The sequence below is a fragment of the Condylura cristata genome, unplaced genomic scaffold (genome assembly GCF_000260355.1).
Source record: "Condylura cristata isolate star-nosed mole 26May11 unplaced genomic scaffold, ConCri1.0 scaffold00036, whole genome shotgun sequence".
Taxonomy (NCBI): Eukaryota; Metazoa; Chordata; class Mammalia; order Eulipotyphla; family Talpidae; genus Condylura; species Condylura cristata.
The window spans coordinates 7016545-7033423 of NW_004567137.1; the positions used below are offsets into that span (position 1 = coordinate 7016545).

The following is a 16879-nucleotide window of genomic DNA, read 5'->3' on the forward strand; positions in this document are numbered from 1 at the left end:
TTTAAAAGATTTATTTTATTTATGCATACAGAACTGGGGTACAGCCAGAGGTGCAGGGGCAGTGAGAGGATTCACCAAAGACAGAGTGGGGAGTAGAACAGGCAGATCGATGAAGTACACTGCTGAGGGGAGCAGCAGGCGAGACAGGAGAGGTCTGCTGCGCCACACAGGTCACCTCCAGGGCTGGGGAATCGAACTCATGCTGAGGCTGGCTTGCAGTGGTGCATCCTAACATGCTGTGCCCACAGGAAGGGCCCTAATTTGTTCGTTTTTAAGAACAATAGAATTAGCAACATTTCACATACCACCGATCTGTGTCATCAGATTCCTAAAAACAGTAACATGTTTAGCAGTGCCATTATGTGTGCCTTTGAGACAAAATATTGGTAAAGTGTTTTTCTCTTTGTGTTCCTCTAATTCTTCAGGCACCCCACCCCTCCTCATCTGTCTTTTCATTCCATATACTTGGGACTTGCTCTACTTCTTTGTTTTCCATTTTTGTAACTAGTAAGTGAACTGTCCACTGAGAGTCAGTTACCACAAATAGATGTTTGAAGTGACCCTTGGTCTTGTGGTCTTGGCTGGTTGCTCTTTGTTCCACTAACCAGTGTTCCCTCATTTCTTTGTTTCCTTTCTCTGTTCTCTTCACTATTTCTTTAAGGGTCAGTGATTAGCAACAAATCCACATAGTTTAGAAACCCACCACAGAATCTTCCTACTCAACGAATAGAATCATTTTTGTTATAATGATTTGTAGGTATTTCCTTTACTTTGCATCACCAGGATTCTGGAAACTGCCTAACTGTGATGAAATAATCATTGCAGGGAATATATTAGAAGCTATTTTACATAGTGCTTTTTCAAGAATGTGCACATATAATTGACCCAATAATCCTAAATTTTCAGAGAAAATTGTAATTGTTAGCATTCCCCACAATACCACTCACTCAGATTCCACTCCTTTTTCATCTGTCCTCAAAACTAGAAATTTTTACCACTGTGTGTGCCACCTTGCAGTCTGTCTTTCAGTGCTTTAAAAGAAATCTTTTAAGTTAGAAGTGCAGCTTGACACCACTTACGTACATATCTTTCTAATTTAACATCTTGTGTTCCTATTTTCCAGGTCACAAATGGGTACTTCTCATGGGGCAGTGGGATAGCGACCTTATCCAATATAGATATTCGAATTCCCACTGGTAAGTCATTTATTACTTATTGGCATAGTTGTTCATTGTCACATCTGTAAATTTCCGAGATAATTGAGCCTAACAAGAAAAGCTTCTTAAAGGTGTGTCATATATTAGTTTGCACTATGGAGATCTTGTGGAAATGACGGCAGATGGACAGGCTCGCCTTTGACTATTCAGTGCAGACCTTTCGGCAGGTTACTTAATGGCCAAGTGACTGTACCACTTTATTTGTTGATTTGTCCCATTTAAATAATGGGGGTAGTTGATTTCTAATTTTTTTTGAGAAAGGGCTTAAAAAATAAATGGAGAAATGATTTTTCTATCCCTGAGGAAGAAGACTGAAGAAATTTTCAAGATATTTAAGGCAAATAATATAATGTAAATGTATGCCTTCTTATAATAAATCTTTATATATCTCATTTATAATAAAAGTAATCTTTATTTTTAGTCATGTTTTAAAATGACTAGATAGTAGAAACATTTTTGACCGGGCCTGATGGTCGGTGATCACAGTGAGGCCTTAGAGAAGTCATCCTAGGAACAGTGGTCTATTTTTGTCAGACCTGCCTTTTCCTCCTGCAAGAATTGAATAATAAAGTTCAAAAACTAAATCAGAGGATTTATGTGGTGATTTCATTGCTCACTTCACTAATAGGAGCTATTCTCAGAGTTTGATAAAAATGACAGAATGATGAATAAGAAATTATTCAGACATAATAATGATTCATAAATAATACATTTTCATTTCCTTTTTTCAAAAATACCTGTATATCAGGGAAAGGCATTGCTGAGTACACCTAATGCCTGAGGCCCAGACTGGAGCAGAGATTGTAAGACGGCTGCCTTTACTCAGGGTATTTTCATTCTGTGTCACTAAGCACTTCCATTCTTCCGTTGCCATCCTTTGTCTCGTCTCTCCAGGTCAGCTAACCATGATTGTTGGCCAGGTGGGCTGCGGGAAGTCCTCTCTTCTCCTTGCCATCCTTGGAGAGATGCAGACGCTGGGAGGAAAAGTGCACTGGACCAGGTGTGTGACTCGGAGGTTGGCTTCCATTGTTCTGTCACTGGGTGTTGGTCTTCGAGGGGAGGAAATTGTAGCAGCTCATTCTCATGTGAGATGTCTGAGGATGCCTCACAAATAAGCACAGCTTTAAAAAAAAAAAAAAGTGGAAACTTCCATGTTCTCAGTTAAGGATTATAAAACAATTTATCATGGAGATTTGTCATGGTATAAACGGTGTGCCGCTGAGCTACAAGTCAGAATGGGATGACAGGTAGATTTTTAATTAAGGTTAAATGGGTAACATCAAAAACATCATTTAAACATTGATCCTCTAATACATGGAATTATGCAAACTTTGCATTATTTATACAGCTTAAAAGCAAAAATCCTTAATGTTCCCATGTTTAGAAAAGAAGTATCAAATAATCAGCTGCAAAATCTTCCTGAGGGGCAGAGAAACCGGCACTTCCTCTTCACACTGAATTTAAACAGACAGCAGACCTTGTAGCTAGAGATTTGTTTCTCAGACTGGTATGTTCAGCAACCCTGAAGATTTGAGAAAGGTGTCTAGGAGTTTGTTCTGGAGATTTGAATGGCTGGCTTGGAGTCTTGAAGAGTCTAGCACACTGCTGACTGAGCCAGCTGGGCTCCCCTAGGGGTCTTTGAAGCACACTGGAGATAGTGACTTGGAACTTGACTGATACCTGATCGTGTAGTAAAGAGCAAGTCACGTGGGGATAGACTTAGTGGACATCCCTTAAGCAGGTTATGAAAGTGGTGAGCTCAGCTACTCTAGAACTGAGGTGATAGACCTGTGATTTTCAGGGGTGCTTTCACCCCCTGGGGACATTAGCCAGTGTCAGGAGAAAGTTTTGATTTCCATTGTTGAGTCAGGGATGCCGCCAAGCGTCCTACAAGGTGCCCACAGCAAGGAGTCACTCATATCAGTTGTGCCAGGGTTGGGAAACTCGCGCCAGAACTCGGATGTGCTTTCGTGTCCCTGTGGACCTGCTGCCGTGAATTCTGCTGTTTCTCTGTTCATTTTAAATTCCAGTTCTGGGAAGACAATGCTAGGGTGCAGTATGTGAACTCAAAACAGATTTTTGGTGTGCTATGTTGCTATTGACAAAAGAAAGGAAGAGGCTGAGTGGAGTTGAATAAGCATAGTAAGCTGCTGGCACATTATGGGATGGCAGACTCCTTCAGGACTGTTCAGCAGGGAGCGTGGTGATGGCTGCTGCCTGCAGGCTGCTGTCACTGGGGAAGCTCAGGCACTGGGCGGGCTGGGCTGCTGGCTGCCTATCCTTTTGGATGGATGTGGGCTTGGAGAAGCATGTTTTCTGAACTAAATGATATTGTGTGATCTCTACGTCCATCAATCATCACATTATTGGGTTTCATCTTCCACTCTTTCACTATCACTAAAGCAAATAAAGGATGAGAGACACTGAAACAGCTTGAGACTTAATTTTCGTACAAATACCATTCTCCTGATCTGGTCTTCTCTGGTGTTACTTAAGATGGTTAGTCAGAGGGGCTTTGGGTCAGATGGACTCCCAGTGTTATGATTAATAGGCATTATCATTTTGTTCAGGAATAAATACAATTGATAGGAGTTAGGAAAATAGCCCATATAATCTATTCATAGATTTTCTTGTGTCCCTAAGATATAAAGAGATAGATATGCTTTCCATTTTCATCATACTGTGTTATTTTAAATAAAATATTTATGTATAAATTAAATATGTAAATATCTCCTAAAAATGTATAGCATTCATATCACTTCATGAAGAATGAATTATTTAAAATAACAATATAATAAAACTTGAGAAATAAAAGAAGGAATATAAGGTTTAAATAAGATTATAACTATTTAGAAAATCCTCATAATTTAAAATTCATCTTTGTAAACACTTGACTTAAGAAGTCTCAGCTCACCAGAAAAGGCTGAGATTTTCTTCAAAAAATGTTGGGTCACACACACAATTTAAAAACTTGGTCTCTATGAGACTGGATAAGCAAACATGAATTCTGTTTATCTTTAATCGCAATAGTGACATAATTTTCTCTCATGGTATCCTTAATAACTTAATAAACCATTTTCAGATCAGGAATGTTCAGAAGTGACTGACCTCCTCTTCAATAGTTATTTGTAATTGCTCTTTCATTCCAGAAAAGATCCTAGTCCAACAAGGAAAGGCACATAAATATTATCATACTGGTAAATGTCAGTATAGCCAAGCTAAGTGAGGAATGACTATATGAGTAGCAGGCATTGGTGCTCTAGGGACGAGTATAGTGAGATCACAGACATCTGCAGAAGGATCAGCCTGTACCTCGTAATCATATACGGTGTTCTACACTGATGTTACCTTAAAAGAAAAAAAATACCATTGAAAAAAGAAATTAGTGATATCCATAGCAGGATACACAAGTGCTGAGTACTTTTCTTCATCAGACTGGATTTATTTATTTTAGTTCAAAACAAAATAAGACAGTGGCATAAATGTTATAATAAAGCACTAATTTTATTTTTAAATGTGCCCTCATAGGCAGGTATGAGCAACATCCAGTAACGTTCTTTGCCCTATTACAGCCAGAAATATTACTTTGGACGGAAAAGAAGAACTCCCCTACAGAGTACTCCTACATGTATAAAATTCGGTACACAGAGATGCCTGTAGATGTTTTCTTGAAAGTTGCTTCCTTTGAGCTACCCTGACATGTCACCCATGAAAAGAAAGTTAAACCAGATTGGGAAGGGACTGAAAGGTTCTCAAAAACTGAGAGGATGCCAGAGTACTTGCTCTTTGCCTCTGAATGGGTTTTAGCCTGTGGAAAAGCAAATGTTCTGCCTACCTGACATTGCCTTTTCTTAGCTGCCATATGGGAAAGGAAATCCCTACTGACTTCTAAGAGCTAGAACTAAATTGCTGTTTTATGATCGACGATTGCAGTGAGAGAATCCACAGTGTGAGGTGATGGCTATGATCATGAGACAGTCACCACTGATGGCTGGGTCACCTTTCTTTTCCTTTCTCCTGCGACTATGCTGTCAACCACCTACTCTCAGGCTCCATCTGTCCTTGAACCGCTCTGGGTGTAAAAGCTTAACAACAGTAGCTCATTCTAAGCCTAGTGAATGGAAGAGTTAATTCTCTTCATGTGGCTTTGCCTGGCAAGGAGAAATAATAGCACACTGAGTCAGCTTTCTGGGTCAGATATAATGTAACATATTTGTACCCACCTCAAACTACCCTTCTCTGAATCTTTGTTCTTGATTTGATCTTACAGAAGCTTCTTTTCCCCCATACTGAAAGGTATGACACTTGAAAGTTGCTATAATACCAAGTTTAATTTTTAGTTTCGAAAGAAAACACACACAAATCTTGTACACTAAAGGAAAATCTTTCCAGAAGGGGATTTTCCATCTTGGCTTTCTCGGTTGTCTTCAAATCTCTTCATGACCACATGAGATGGTTGAGGGTCAGTCTATATATTGACCCAGTGACTTTCATGTAAGTAAATCATATCTGATGTTGGAATGCAGAGCTAATTCTGTTTATTTTGGGAGAGAAAAAACAATCTTCTGCAGTTGAATCTGCTGAGAATATTGTTATGTGAGAGGGTTGGAGAGCCTCCAGAAGTTAAGGATCATCGCATTACTCATGGAAAATGAAAGAGGATAGCTTTTCTAATTTGTTCATTGAGAATGATGACCTACAAATGAGTCTACATCTACTTTTTGTTTTCTGAAACTAGTATATGATGTTTAGCCTTTGTTCTGAAAAAACAGATCTTGCTTTAAGAAGTCTTCAGAAGTGAAGACATACCTGTATCTTGCTTTACTTCAGGACATTCCTAAATTCATTAATCCTCTCTTAGAGGAGTCTTTAATTTCTTGCTCCCCACATTCCATTTTTTATCCTCCAGTTTAAAAAAAAAAACTTATTGGTCTCTCAACCAATTGGAACTTTTTTTTTTTTTGAGTGGTCTACCCACATGTCTATCTCACTTGCTTTCCACATGGGGCATCTTGTTCTGACAGTCTAATCCTGAATCATCTTGATTTCCTGTCAATTCTACTTAATTTTCCTATAGTTTTTGCAGTTGTTCACCATGGATAACTCTGAAACCAATTCATTTCTTGGTTTCCATGATATTTTCCCTTGTTAATAATATTTATAAAATGCAAATCACTTTCTTCACTCTTGTGGGTAAGAAGCTGACTGGGGAAGCCAGTATTTTCATGAATTTCATTGCTTATCAGGGAATTATTTGATTAAATTTTTATAAATGCCAGGAGAACATAGAGTTTTGTAAGGACAAATAATGGTTGACTTGAGTTGTTAGTAGGGTCACGAAAGGTTTTTTTAGGGTGATGAGTAAATGAATAAATTATAAGAAAAGTCAAAATTTATGGGTCCAAAAGTCGGGTACTAGAATAGAAGTGGTGATGGAGGGTGGGGACAACTATTCTTATTCTCCTGTAATTTTTCCTCTGTCATAGGATCACCTCTTTTTACTTATCTTTAGAAGCAAGAAGAAAGTGATTCAATTTTCATGTTAAAGAGGGAACCTCTCAACAGTGTGAGGTAGGGGAGGGAGTTGGTAGAGAAAGCTGTTCAATAAATGATGAATCGAACAGTTGTCCTTAGACTTCCTTGTTTGAGTGTTCTTGATGTCAGCTGCTAAGTGTAAAGGACAACCCAATGCACATTTCTTTATTCTTCCCAGATCTTTATTCTGAAGACCTACAGTTCCTCCAAAAACTGTTAAGCAGGCTGCAAACTCATCACATCCAAACTGAACTCAAGTCCCTCAACTGTCCCCAACCTGTTTGTCCCTCGCCAGTGAAATCAGCTGGTTGGTGTCTCAAGTCAGAACCTACGTTGTTCTCTGTTGCCCACAAATCCAACCAATTACTTTTCCCACAACTGTCCTTAGATTTCTTTGTTTCAGTCTCTCCAGTTCCAGACTCCTCACTTACTGAACAACTTTCTCTACCAACTCCCTCCCCTACCTTACATCTTTTCGAGGCTTCCCTCGTTAGCATGGAAATTGAATCATTTTCTTCTTGCATCCAGTTGTTTTAGTAACTGGTCAAAGTGTACAAGAAATACCCAGTGACCTTTGCACACTGCCTCAGGGTGTTTCATAATCTCATTCTAACTTTTGAAACTCCTTTGCTGCCCCTCCAGCCACTCTTGCCCCTGCGCCCTGGTGACAGACAGGTGCAGGCAGCTCTGGGATGCACATTCTCCCTGAGTTTCCTGGAAGAATGGCCACACTCTTTTTCCAGAGTGATAACTCAGATGCTCTCTCTTTGACAAAAACCTTCTCTTACTCTCCTAAGTGACTGACTGGTACATTCCTCTATACCATCTTCACACAACTAGCCTGGATGAGGCTTGTGTAGAATGAAACACCTTCAAGCCAGAGCAACTTGTCCCCTCTCTTTATTCACTTCATTTCTAACCCAGCCCCTGCTTTTACCCATTCCTATTAGTGGGACTCACCCACCTGTCTCAGTCTTTTTCTCTAATCAATCCTTATGCCTTCTAGTTCCTACCTTTTACCTTATTTTTGTAGAATTAAAAAGGAAAAAAATCCTGGCCCTCCCTGGTGGTACACACCGGGTTAAAGCACAACACTAAGAAGCTAAAGCCACTTCAGCATGAGTTTGATCCCCACCCCGGAGGTGATCCATATGTTGTGGCAGACTTCTGACCCGCCCGCTGCTCCCCTCAACCGTGTACTTCATCAGTCGGCCTGTTCTGCTCCCCATTCTCTGATGCATCCTCTCCCTGCCTCAGCACCTCTAGCCTGTACCCCAGTTCTGTATGCATAAATAAATACATCTTTAAAAAAAGAAAAAGTAAAAATCTATAATCTTAATCTTTCCTCTTCTCTTTCCCATTGTCCACTGCAAGCTTCCTTCTCACTCTGCTTTTAAATTCTCCAGTATTTAAATGCAGTAATCTACCAGCCTGAGTTAAATGTAGCCATAATCTCTAAAATGATTGCTTAAAAACAGGAAATCAGTTAAAATTCTCAGAAACATGTCAGTTTTATAATGATAGATGTTAATCAGTCTGCAGGAAATTCAGTAACATCCCTTTAAACTAATCCACACCTCAATTTTCTGTTGCATTCATAATGGTGCTTTACATCCCAAAAGGTGTGGAGGTTTGATTATTCCCCAGCTGAGGAGAGCGTAAGTGTCTTCTTGCAGCTCTTCATCTCTTCCATGTCTGGGATACAGCATTATGGAAAGGGCACTGGCTTCCTGTCTCGTTGGCAGCCTCCAATGGTCTCTGTTACCTCCCAAAGTGTCTGCATTACCTCTAGTCTAGCTCTCTCCAATTCCTTTGTCACATTCTGTAGCATGAGTGGTATTTCTAAACTTAAACTTAACCTCACTCTTGTTTGAACTCTTCGGTGGTTTTGTTTTTTGTTTTTTGTTGTTTTTTTTTTTTTTACTGCTCTGAGAAGTTCAAGCTCTGTGAGGTGTTCTGTGAACCCCTCAGCTCTCCGGCTGTGCACACTTTTTAAGTCACCACATGTTTCACATTTTCCAGCCACACTGAATTTCCATCAGTTCTTCATAGGACCTGGACACCTGACAGCTATCCAGTGTGTATGTTCTCTGCTCAGAAATCCTCTTCACTTTCTGCAGCCAGCTGTTCTGTCTGTTGCCTTGGTATCAACTCCTTGGTTCACTCTGACTTGTCCAAGTGTTCTTCCTCCTTTGGCCTTAACCTGGCCTCTGGGCATTCCCTGTCACATGCTCATAAAACAAAAATCAACATGAGAAAAGATATGAGTTTTCCTTGCTTGTTCTATCAGTAGTATTTTGGCACTAAGAAATGATCAAAGAAGTATTTTTGAACAGATCTTTTGAATCTAGTTAGAAGTGAATCAGTAGCAGTAAAAAAAAAAAGTGATGACCAATTTATATTTCCAGTTTTGACTGACATATTCAAGTGTCTCATGGATATCTGCACACATCTGAGGTGCATTTCCAGCTGACAAAAGGAGGCAGATGAAGCCACATGCCTGCTCTTCCTCCTTTTTATTCTCTCTCTTCCCCAAGAGAACGAAAGCCAATGAGGTCTCTTATTGGCTTTTTACCACCATAAAATAAAGCTCCAATTTCTTGGCATTTAAAGAATATCATGCTGAAAATATCACTCAGGGAATGGTGCATTTCATGACTGTATTTTTGCTGAGGAACTTAAATCTAGGAGTTACCATAATTGAAAGGTTCTTCTTAGGTTGAGGTGACTTTCTCCTGACTCAACCAGCCCAAGTTGATTAGCAATTTGCAGGCATGAAAATATTACCAAAGCAATTCTAAGCCAAATACAAGTAGGTAACATAATGAATCTTCAATTGTATGTGTGGCTTTTTAATTTACATCTTTCAGAATAATGGAATTCCTCTGAAATATTAAAAAAGAATGAAATGTATAAGGTTTCAGTTTTGCCTCCTCCTAATTAAATACAACCAAATCTAATGTCAAACACCTCTCGACATAAATCACATTATTCAACTGTCAGTTATACCCAAGTGATACAGCTTAATCTACAGAGAATGTCAGTTTTCTTTCTTAGTTACTTAAGACACAGGCGTTATTCAAAACTTACAAGTTTAGAACCCAAAAGTTTTTCTTCTTCTCATACCTTATAGGAGCTAATTAGGACTTTGCATGGGTTCAACTTGAATTTTAAAAGTAGAGCAGAAACTACCTGGAGAGATTGTGTGAAATTATACAATTTGTCTAAGCAGAGTTGGGTGAAAACCAAGGTATTTGTGTGAACTTGAGTTCTGTAGAAAGAGAAGCACTGTCTTTTGGAAGCTTACAAAGTGATTATATCTCAGCTGATAAAGCTATCATTTATCTGGTTTCTGTTTGTAATCAGTATCAAAACCAACTGGAAAATGTAGTGACTGCATATGTTTCTGTCTTACCTGATACGTGTACATATTCATTCGCTATTTGTATTTCATTAATGAACATTGTTTGCCATACTTGCAGTGTAAATGAATCTGACCCTTCTTTCGAAGCAACCAGAAGGTATTATTTCTGTTCTAATCTGCATTTAATAAGAATAACTTCCTTCCTTAGACTTTCCTTCATACTGAGTCTCTTTTCCCTAGTCATGGTGTTCACTCTGATCGTGTCCAAAGTTAGCTACTAGCATATTCCAGTTGCAGTGGCTCCCAACCACATTTAGCGCTAAAAGGCTGAATTTGCTGATTTAAAAAAAAAAAAAAAAGTGGCCCATCTTGTCAACTGCCTTTCTCTCCTGTCATATCACAAATCTGGTTGAAACTCAAACTGCCCTCAGCCAATTCAATCTGCAATTTCATAAAGCAAAATGCAAGAATGTGTACCTTGTTGATGAGTTAAGTAGTGATGGGATCTAGCTAAGAGAGACCTGGAAAAGCAAGTATTTAATCTATTAAAAGAAACAAAACTCAAACCCACTGAAGGGACCAAGGGAAGTCAGGCCTGTGAGAGGTTGGGAGCCACTGTTTTGCCCATGGCTGGGCCCCCAGGGATGGCCACACTCTGCGATCACGCCAGCTCAGTGCCTAAGGCGTGTGTCAGGGAAACTACCAAGCATTTCTAACTACTCTTCCTTAACCTTCCTCTCTCTAACCTTCACTCCTCAGTTATACTTACAGACCATGAACTAACCGGAAGTGCGACTTTTAAGCTGATTCCCTTCCCACCCCAATCCATTTAGCATTAGCTTACATGTATTTTCCTAATTATTCCAAATTAAAATCTGATGTATAGACATCTGGTAAAATTTGCAAGCCAAAAAAAATGGGAGAAAGGGGGGAGGTGATCATTTACTATTTCAATATATATTGAAATAATGTACTTTTTAAATGTGTAGTTATTTCAGTACTGAAATGGACTTCAAGATACCATTTGTTTTGAAGTATTTACATAGCACCTATTATCTTGACATGTGATAGTGTGATTAAGCCAGTCTGAATCCTTTTTTTAAAGTAAAATGTCTGTGGCTACAGGAGAGAATGAATTGCAATCAATGATTTAGTTTTAAAATTACACTCATAGAGCAAAATGATGTAAAAATAAACTTTGTAATAAAAAAATAAAAAAATAAAAAAAATTACACTCATAGAAATGAAAACTTTGATTAAAAGTTTCTATCTTAAAACCTTTCTCTTACAAAAACGCACATTGTGTGGTGTTTTAATTCTAATCCCTTTCACTGAGGTAGGTCTTTAATCTTGACTAAGTGGGTGTTTGTAGGCATGATCTCAGAATTTCCATGTCAGTATTTCAGGTAGTGCATCGCCTTTTATTTTCCTTAGTAAGACTAAGCAATGTGCACGGTGCCATGCCTCTGCATAATTTTGAGTTGTCCCATTTTCCAACAGAAACAGGTATTCTGTGGCTTATGCAGCTCAAAAGCCTTGGCTCCTCAATGCTACAGTAGAAGAAAATATTACTTTTGGAAGTCCTTTCAACAAACAGAGGTAACTGTGAACCAAAAAGATCAACTATCCCACCCCTTATGTTTGGGTCAAGTTTCTGGACTCAATATTGAGTCCTTCGTTCCTCCCCACCTGCACTGCTTCTCCATCATTGCCAAGTCTTTTTAGTGAACTTTTTAAAAAGAAGGGTCATTGGACGTTTCTGCCCATCCTGAATACTAAGAACAATTTGTACGCTGAACCTGAGCACCAAACGTGTGTGCACGCATGTGCACAGATGCATGCTGGAGCGTGGGGAAAACATCCCAAGAGCAGAAGAGAATTAATTGCGGAGAGGGGGGCCAGCATGTGGGGATCAGTGAGTGTGTGAAAGTTTGATCCTTTCCTTAAGCCACCCTGAGAGGGTAGTTCTTATGACCCTCGCCTTGAATATTAAATGAGGTGTCTTGAATATTAAATGAGGTAAGGAGGGAAGCATGAGGAAGAAGGGGAGAGGAGTGGGGAGGAAAGCAGGTGTATGGGAGGAAGACACTGCAGAAATGGGATCATCTGGGGCCTGGGACACACCAGGCAGAAAGGGACTTGAGTGTACTAAGTGGAAACTAGAGGATAATGAAAGGTGAGGTGAGGTGGTGGAGAGCTGAGTAGAAGTGAGTTGGTGCACTTTAGGGGACACAGAAAGTTTTAAAGAGGGGGCAAGGTAAATGTAACGGTGAATGAGATATATACATGTATATGTATTTGCATACATACACAAACCCATGAATGATGAATCTCAATTAAGAGCAAGGAGACATTTAGAAGTTGGAAATGTGTTGGTACAATTATCTCATTTGCACTTAGAGAAAACATGAGAAATGGAAAAGAAGTGAGGATTGACAGAAACCCTTCTAAAATAAGAATGGACAGGGAGAAAAAGAGGAAAGAATCAAGGATGGTTTGGATATTTTAGGACTAAGCAACTGAGAAAATGAAACCAATGATGGTTTCTGGCTCCCGGTCTCCTTGCTTTCCTGGACTAGAGTCCATCCGTTACAGCCCTAGCCCTAGGTTAGCGTGTATAGGTCACTCCTCACAGGCCTCCTTTAGCAGGCAGGAGGCACGTGGGTGCATGCACTCACACACGCACGCACAAGCTTAAGCTTGACAAGCCTAAGCTTGAGCTCCAGGGGCCTCCTGTTGTCCATATGCACCAAGACTGTCTTCACCTTCAAGCCATTGCTTTTTTTTTTTCTTTTTTTCTTTTTTTAGATTTATTTATTTATTCATACAGAACTGGGGTACAGGCCAGAGATGCGGAGGGTGAGAGGATTCACCAGACACAGAGTGGGGAGCAGAACAGGCAGATCAATGAAGTACACTGCTGAGGGGAGCAGCAGATGGGTCAGGAGAGGTCTGCCTGGCATGTGGTCACCTCTGGGGCAGGCGGGGATTGAACTCATGCAGAGGTGGCTTAAGCTTCTTAGTGTTGTGCTTTAACCCACTGTGCCACCAGGGAGGGCCCTCAAGCCATTTCTTAAGCTTCCTGATCCTCATTCTCTTTTTGGCAAATTACAAGTCATCTTCCTGGTGACAAACAACCCATTGCCTCCACTGTAAAGGTGTCACCACCTGCATTTGGAGGTAGAGGATTTGTCATTTCCTCATGTGGTTTCAAGGAACACTTTGTGCCTTGAATCCTTTGTGCTATAGCTTCTAACAGTACATTTTATCATGCCTTCCCAGCTCTATCAGCTTCACTTACTGGCTTGATTAAGAGTGGGATCCATTACCTATGTATCTGTATCCACAGACGAGTGTAAAGGCTTATGTATATGAAGGTGTCCAAAACAATGTATTTGTTTGCAACCTAATGAACTTGGGACTTCATTTGTAGGCAAATTATATGAGAATATTAATAGTGATTGAAAAATCAAAAATGATTTCTCCGAAAGGTACAAAGCTGTCACAGATGCTTGTTCTCTTCAGCCAGATATTGACTTACTACCATTTGGAGACCAAACTGAAATTGGAGAGCGGGTGAGTTGTGTATAGTTTTCTTAAGCTGGGAGCCAAGATCTAGAAATGTTGTGGTTATCTTGAACCTTCTGTGGAGCATAACAAAACTTGAGCACACAGTTTTTATTGCCATGGTGATGAGGCCCGGAAGTCGGAGCTCAGGATCATCTGATGTGTGCTCCCTTAAGTATTTAAGTGACCTTCATACACTTGACATTGTGCTGCCCATTGAGAGATCTCAGGAAAAAAGCAGCAGTAAGAACCTCAAAGATGCCGCAAAGGCATCTTCCTTACTTGGAGCTTACTTTAAGTTGATTTGGACACAAGCTTCTGACAAATCACTCTCCCCTCTTGTCAACATCTTGTATAAATACATCTTGCACTGATGTCACGATTTGCTGACCGACTGAAAACTACTTATACCTGAATGTAATCTTTATAAAGTGTTGTCCCAAAATGTTAACCCTTATAGGTGTCTAGTCCTGGGCAAAAGGCTTTGCATGGATGATAAGCTTTTACAACAAATCTGATAGGTGGGTGGTTTTGTGATCTACTTACTGCAGCTGAGAAAGTGACTGTGTTACTAAAGCTAACAGGGGTTGAGGCACATGATGGAAGTGATGAGTTAGGGGTGCAGCTGTGACACATCTGACTCTTAGTCTGCATTCCTCATTGTGGTTCTTACTGCAGTGACTACTGGAGACCATAAATTTCACTCTCGGAGTCTTAGCTTCCATGGATGTCAAATGAACCTACATATTGGAATTCCCATGAGAAACAGAAGGAATGTGAAGCCATTTACACACTACATACTTGTTTAAAATTTGCACTATTAATTAGTACTTGTTTATAAAAGTGGATTGCTGGGAAGTTCAGTTAAACATAACTTGTAACTTCGAATTAAGGTTAAGGATGCAACAACCACAATTCACAAAACTGGGCAGTATTTGGGGATCGTTTGCTATCCAGTTGTCTGGTCTGAATGCTTCTGGACAGCACAGTCTCCAGAATGGAGAGGAGATTACTGCTATCAATCCACCTTTACCTAACTTAATTAAAATTTTTACCGCGTGGCTGTTTTGTTTTAGCAATGTTATCAAAAGTTCATTAGTAAGTTACATTCAACTTAGATATTTTTTTAAGGAAAATTTGTATTTTAATGGGATTCATAAAAACCAATAGATTATTTGCTAATGTAAAAGGTGGGTGTTTATGGATGTTTCTCTTCTAGGGCATTAATCTGAGTGGAGGCCAGAGGCAAAGAATCTGTGTGGCGCGAGCCCTGTACCAGAACACCAACATTGTCTTCTTGGTAAGAGAATGGCTTCCTCTTTATTCCCAAGTGTAACATTTGTCAGAAACTAACTGGACATGTATGTGGGAGTTTACTATAGCTTCCTAATCTAGATTGAAACCAGGAAGCTTGATGCCTTAAGCTTTATTACTTTGGCTTTTTAGGGCTTTCTGTAGTTCTAAACAAATTTTAGGATTGACTGTTCTACTTCTGTGAAAAACACCATTGGAATTTTGATGAATTTGCATTGTAGATTGCCTTGCGCAGTATGGACATTTTAATGACATTAATTCTTCTAAACCATGAACACAAAATACCTTTCCATTTGTGTTTTCTTCCATTTCTTTCATTGGTGTTTCATAGTTTTCAGTATACAGGTTTTTTGTCCTAAGTTAAATTTATTTCTAGGTATCTGATTTTTGATGCAGTTATAAGGTGATTGTTTTCTCGATTTTTCTAATAGTTCATTGTTAGAGCATTTGTTCATTATTAGAATATAGAAATGCAGCTGGTTTTGTATATTGACTCTATACTTTACTTCACTGAATTCACTTACTTCTAACAGTTTTTTTTAGTGGAGTCTCCATAGAGTTTTCTTTGCACAGTGTCATGTCTGTCATCTGCAAATAGAGACAGTTTTTCTTCTCTGACCTGGATGCCTTTATTTGTTTTCTTTTAATGGTCGTCTAAGTAGACTCAGTATTACGTCAGATGGGACTGGTGAAGTTTGGCAACTTTGTCTTGGTCTCAGAGGAAAAGCTGTCAACCTTTCAGTGTTGAGTACAATGTTAGCTGTGGGCTTGTCGTATCAGCTCTTTATTATATTGAGTTGCCTTCCCTTTAAACCCACTTTGATCAGAATTTTCATCATGAGTAGATGTTGAGGGGTTTTTTTCTGTATCAGGTGAATTATGTTTTCTTCATTTTGTTAATGTGCTGTGTCATATTGATCTCTTTTTAAAGATTTATTTATGCATACAAGAACTGGGGTACAAGCCAGAGGTGTGGTGGGGGTGGTGAGCGGACTCACCAGAAACAGAGTGGGGAGCAGAACAGGCAAACTCACTGAAACACATGTTGAACCCTTCTTTCATCCCTAGAATACATCTCACTTGGCAACATAGTATAATCCTTTTCATTTAACTGTTGAATTCAGTTTCTTAATATTTTGCTGAGAATTTCTACATCTATGTTTATCAAGGATACTGGCCTGTCATTCGCTTTTCTTATATTTTCATTGCATGTCTTAGTGTCCTGTCAAATCTCATAAAATCATATTGGAAGTTTCCACTGCTTATATTTTGGGGAAAATTTGAGAAGGTTTGTTATTAATTTTTCTTTAAATGTATGATAAAATTACCAATGAAGCTACGTAGTTATGGGTGGTTGTTCGTGTTTTTGTTTTCTAGTTGGGACATTTTTTTTTTTTTTAAGATTTTATTTTATTTGTGCATACAGAGCTGGGGTACAGGCCAGAGGCTCAGGGGCAGTGAGAGGCTTCACCAGAGACAGAGCGGGGAACAGAGCAGGCAGATCGATGAAGTACACTGCTGAGGGGAGCAGCGGGCGGGTCAGGAGGGGTCTGCCATGCCATGTGGTCACCTCCGGGGCAGGCGGGAATCGAACTCATGAGGAAGCGGCTTTAGATTCTCAGTGCTGTGCTTTAACCCGCTGCGCCACCAGGGAGGGCCCGGGACATTTTTTATTATAACGCAATCTCATGACTAGAAATGACTGTTAAGATTTTTCTGGAACCTCAGGCAATAGCTGGGAAAGCATCTAGTCAAACTACATCCGACAAGAAACTGGGCCTTGGGTATTTTTTCTCCCCCTCTTCACAGAGCCCTGGTGTAGAACCATAGAAGTCACTCCTGTACCTGTCTTAAAACTGCTACTGCTTCTTGTTACCTGTGG

General features: G+C 39.6%; 1 protein-coding gene across 1 annotated transcript in view; it reads left to right on the forward strand.

Annotated features, from left to right (window-relative positions):
- Window positions 1-16879, forward strand: part of ABCC9 (ATP-binding cassette, sub-family C (CFTR/MRP), member 9) — a 109756-nt gene that overhangs the window by 54267 nt on the left and 38610 nt on the right. The window contains exons 16-21 of the mRNA XM_012732915.1: window positions 1124-1196; window positions 2112-2217; window positions 10235-10273; window positions 11617-11715; window positions 13608-13692; window positions 14903-14983. Coding sequence (XP_012588369.1) covers window positions 1124-1196; window positions 2112-2217; window positions 10235-10273; window positions 11617-11715; window positions 13608-13692; window positions 14903-14983 — 483 coding nt within the window. The remainder of the gene's footprint in view (window positions 1-1123; window positions 1197-2111; window positions 2218-10234; window positions 10274-11616; window positions 11716-13607; window positions 13693-14902; window positions 14984-16879) is intronic.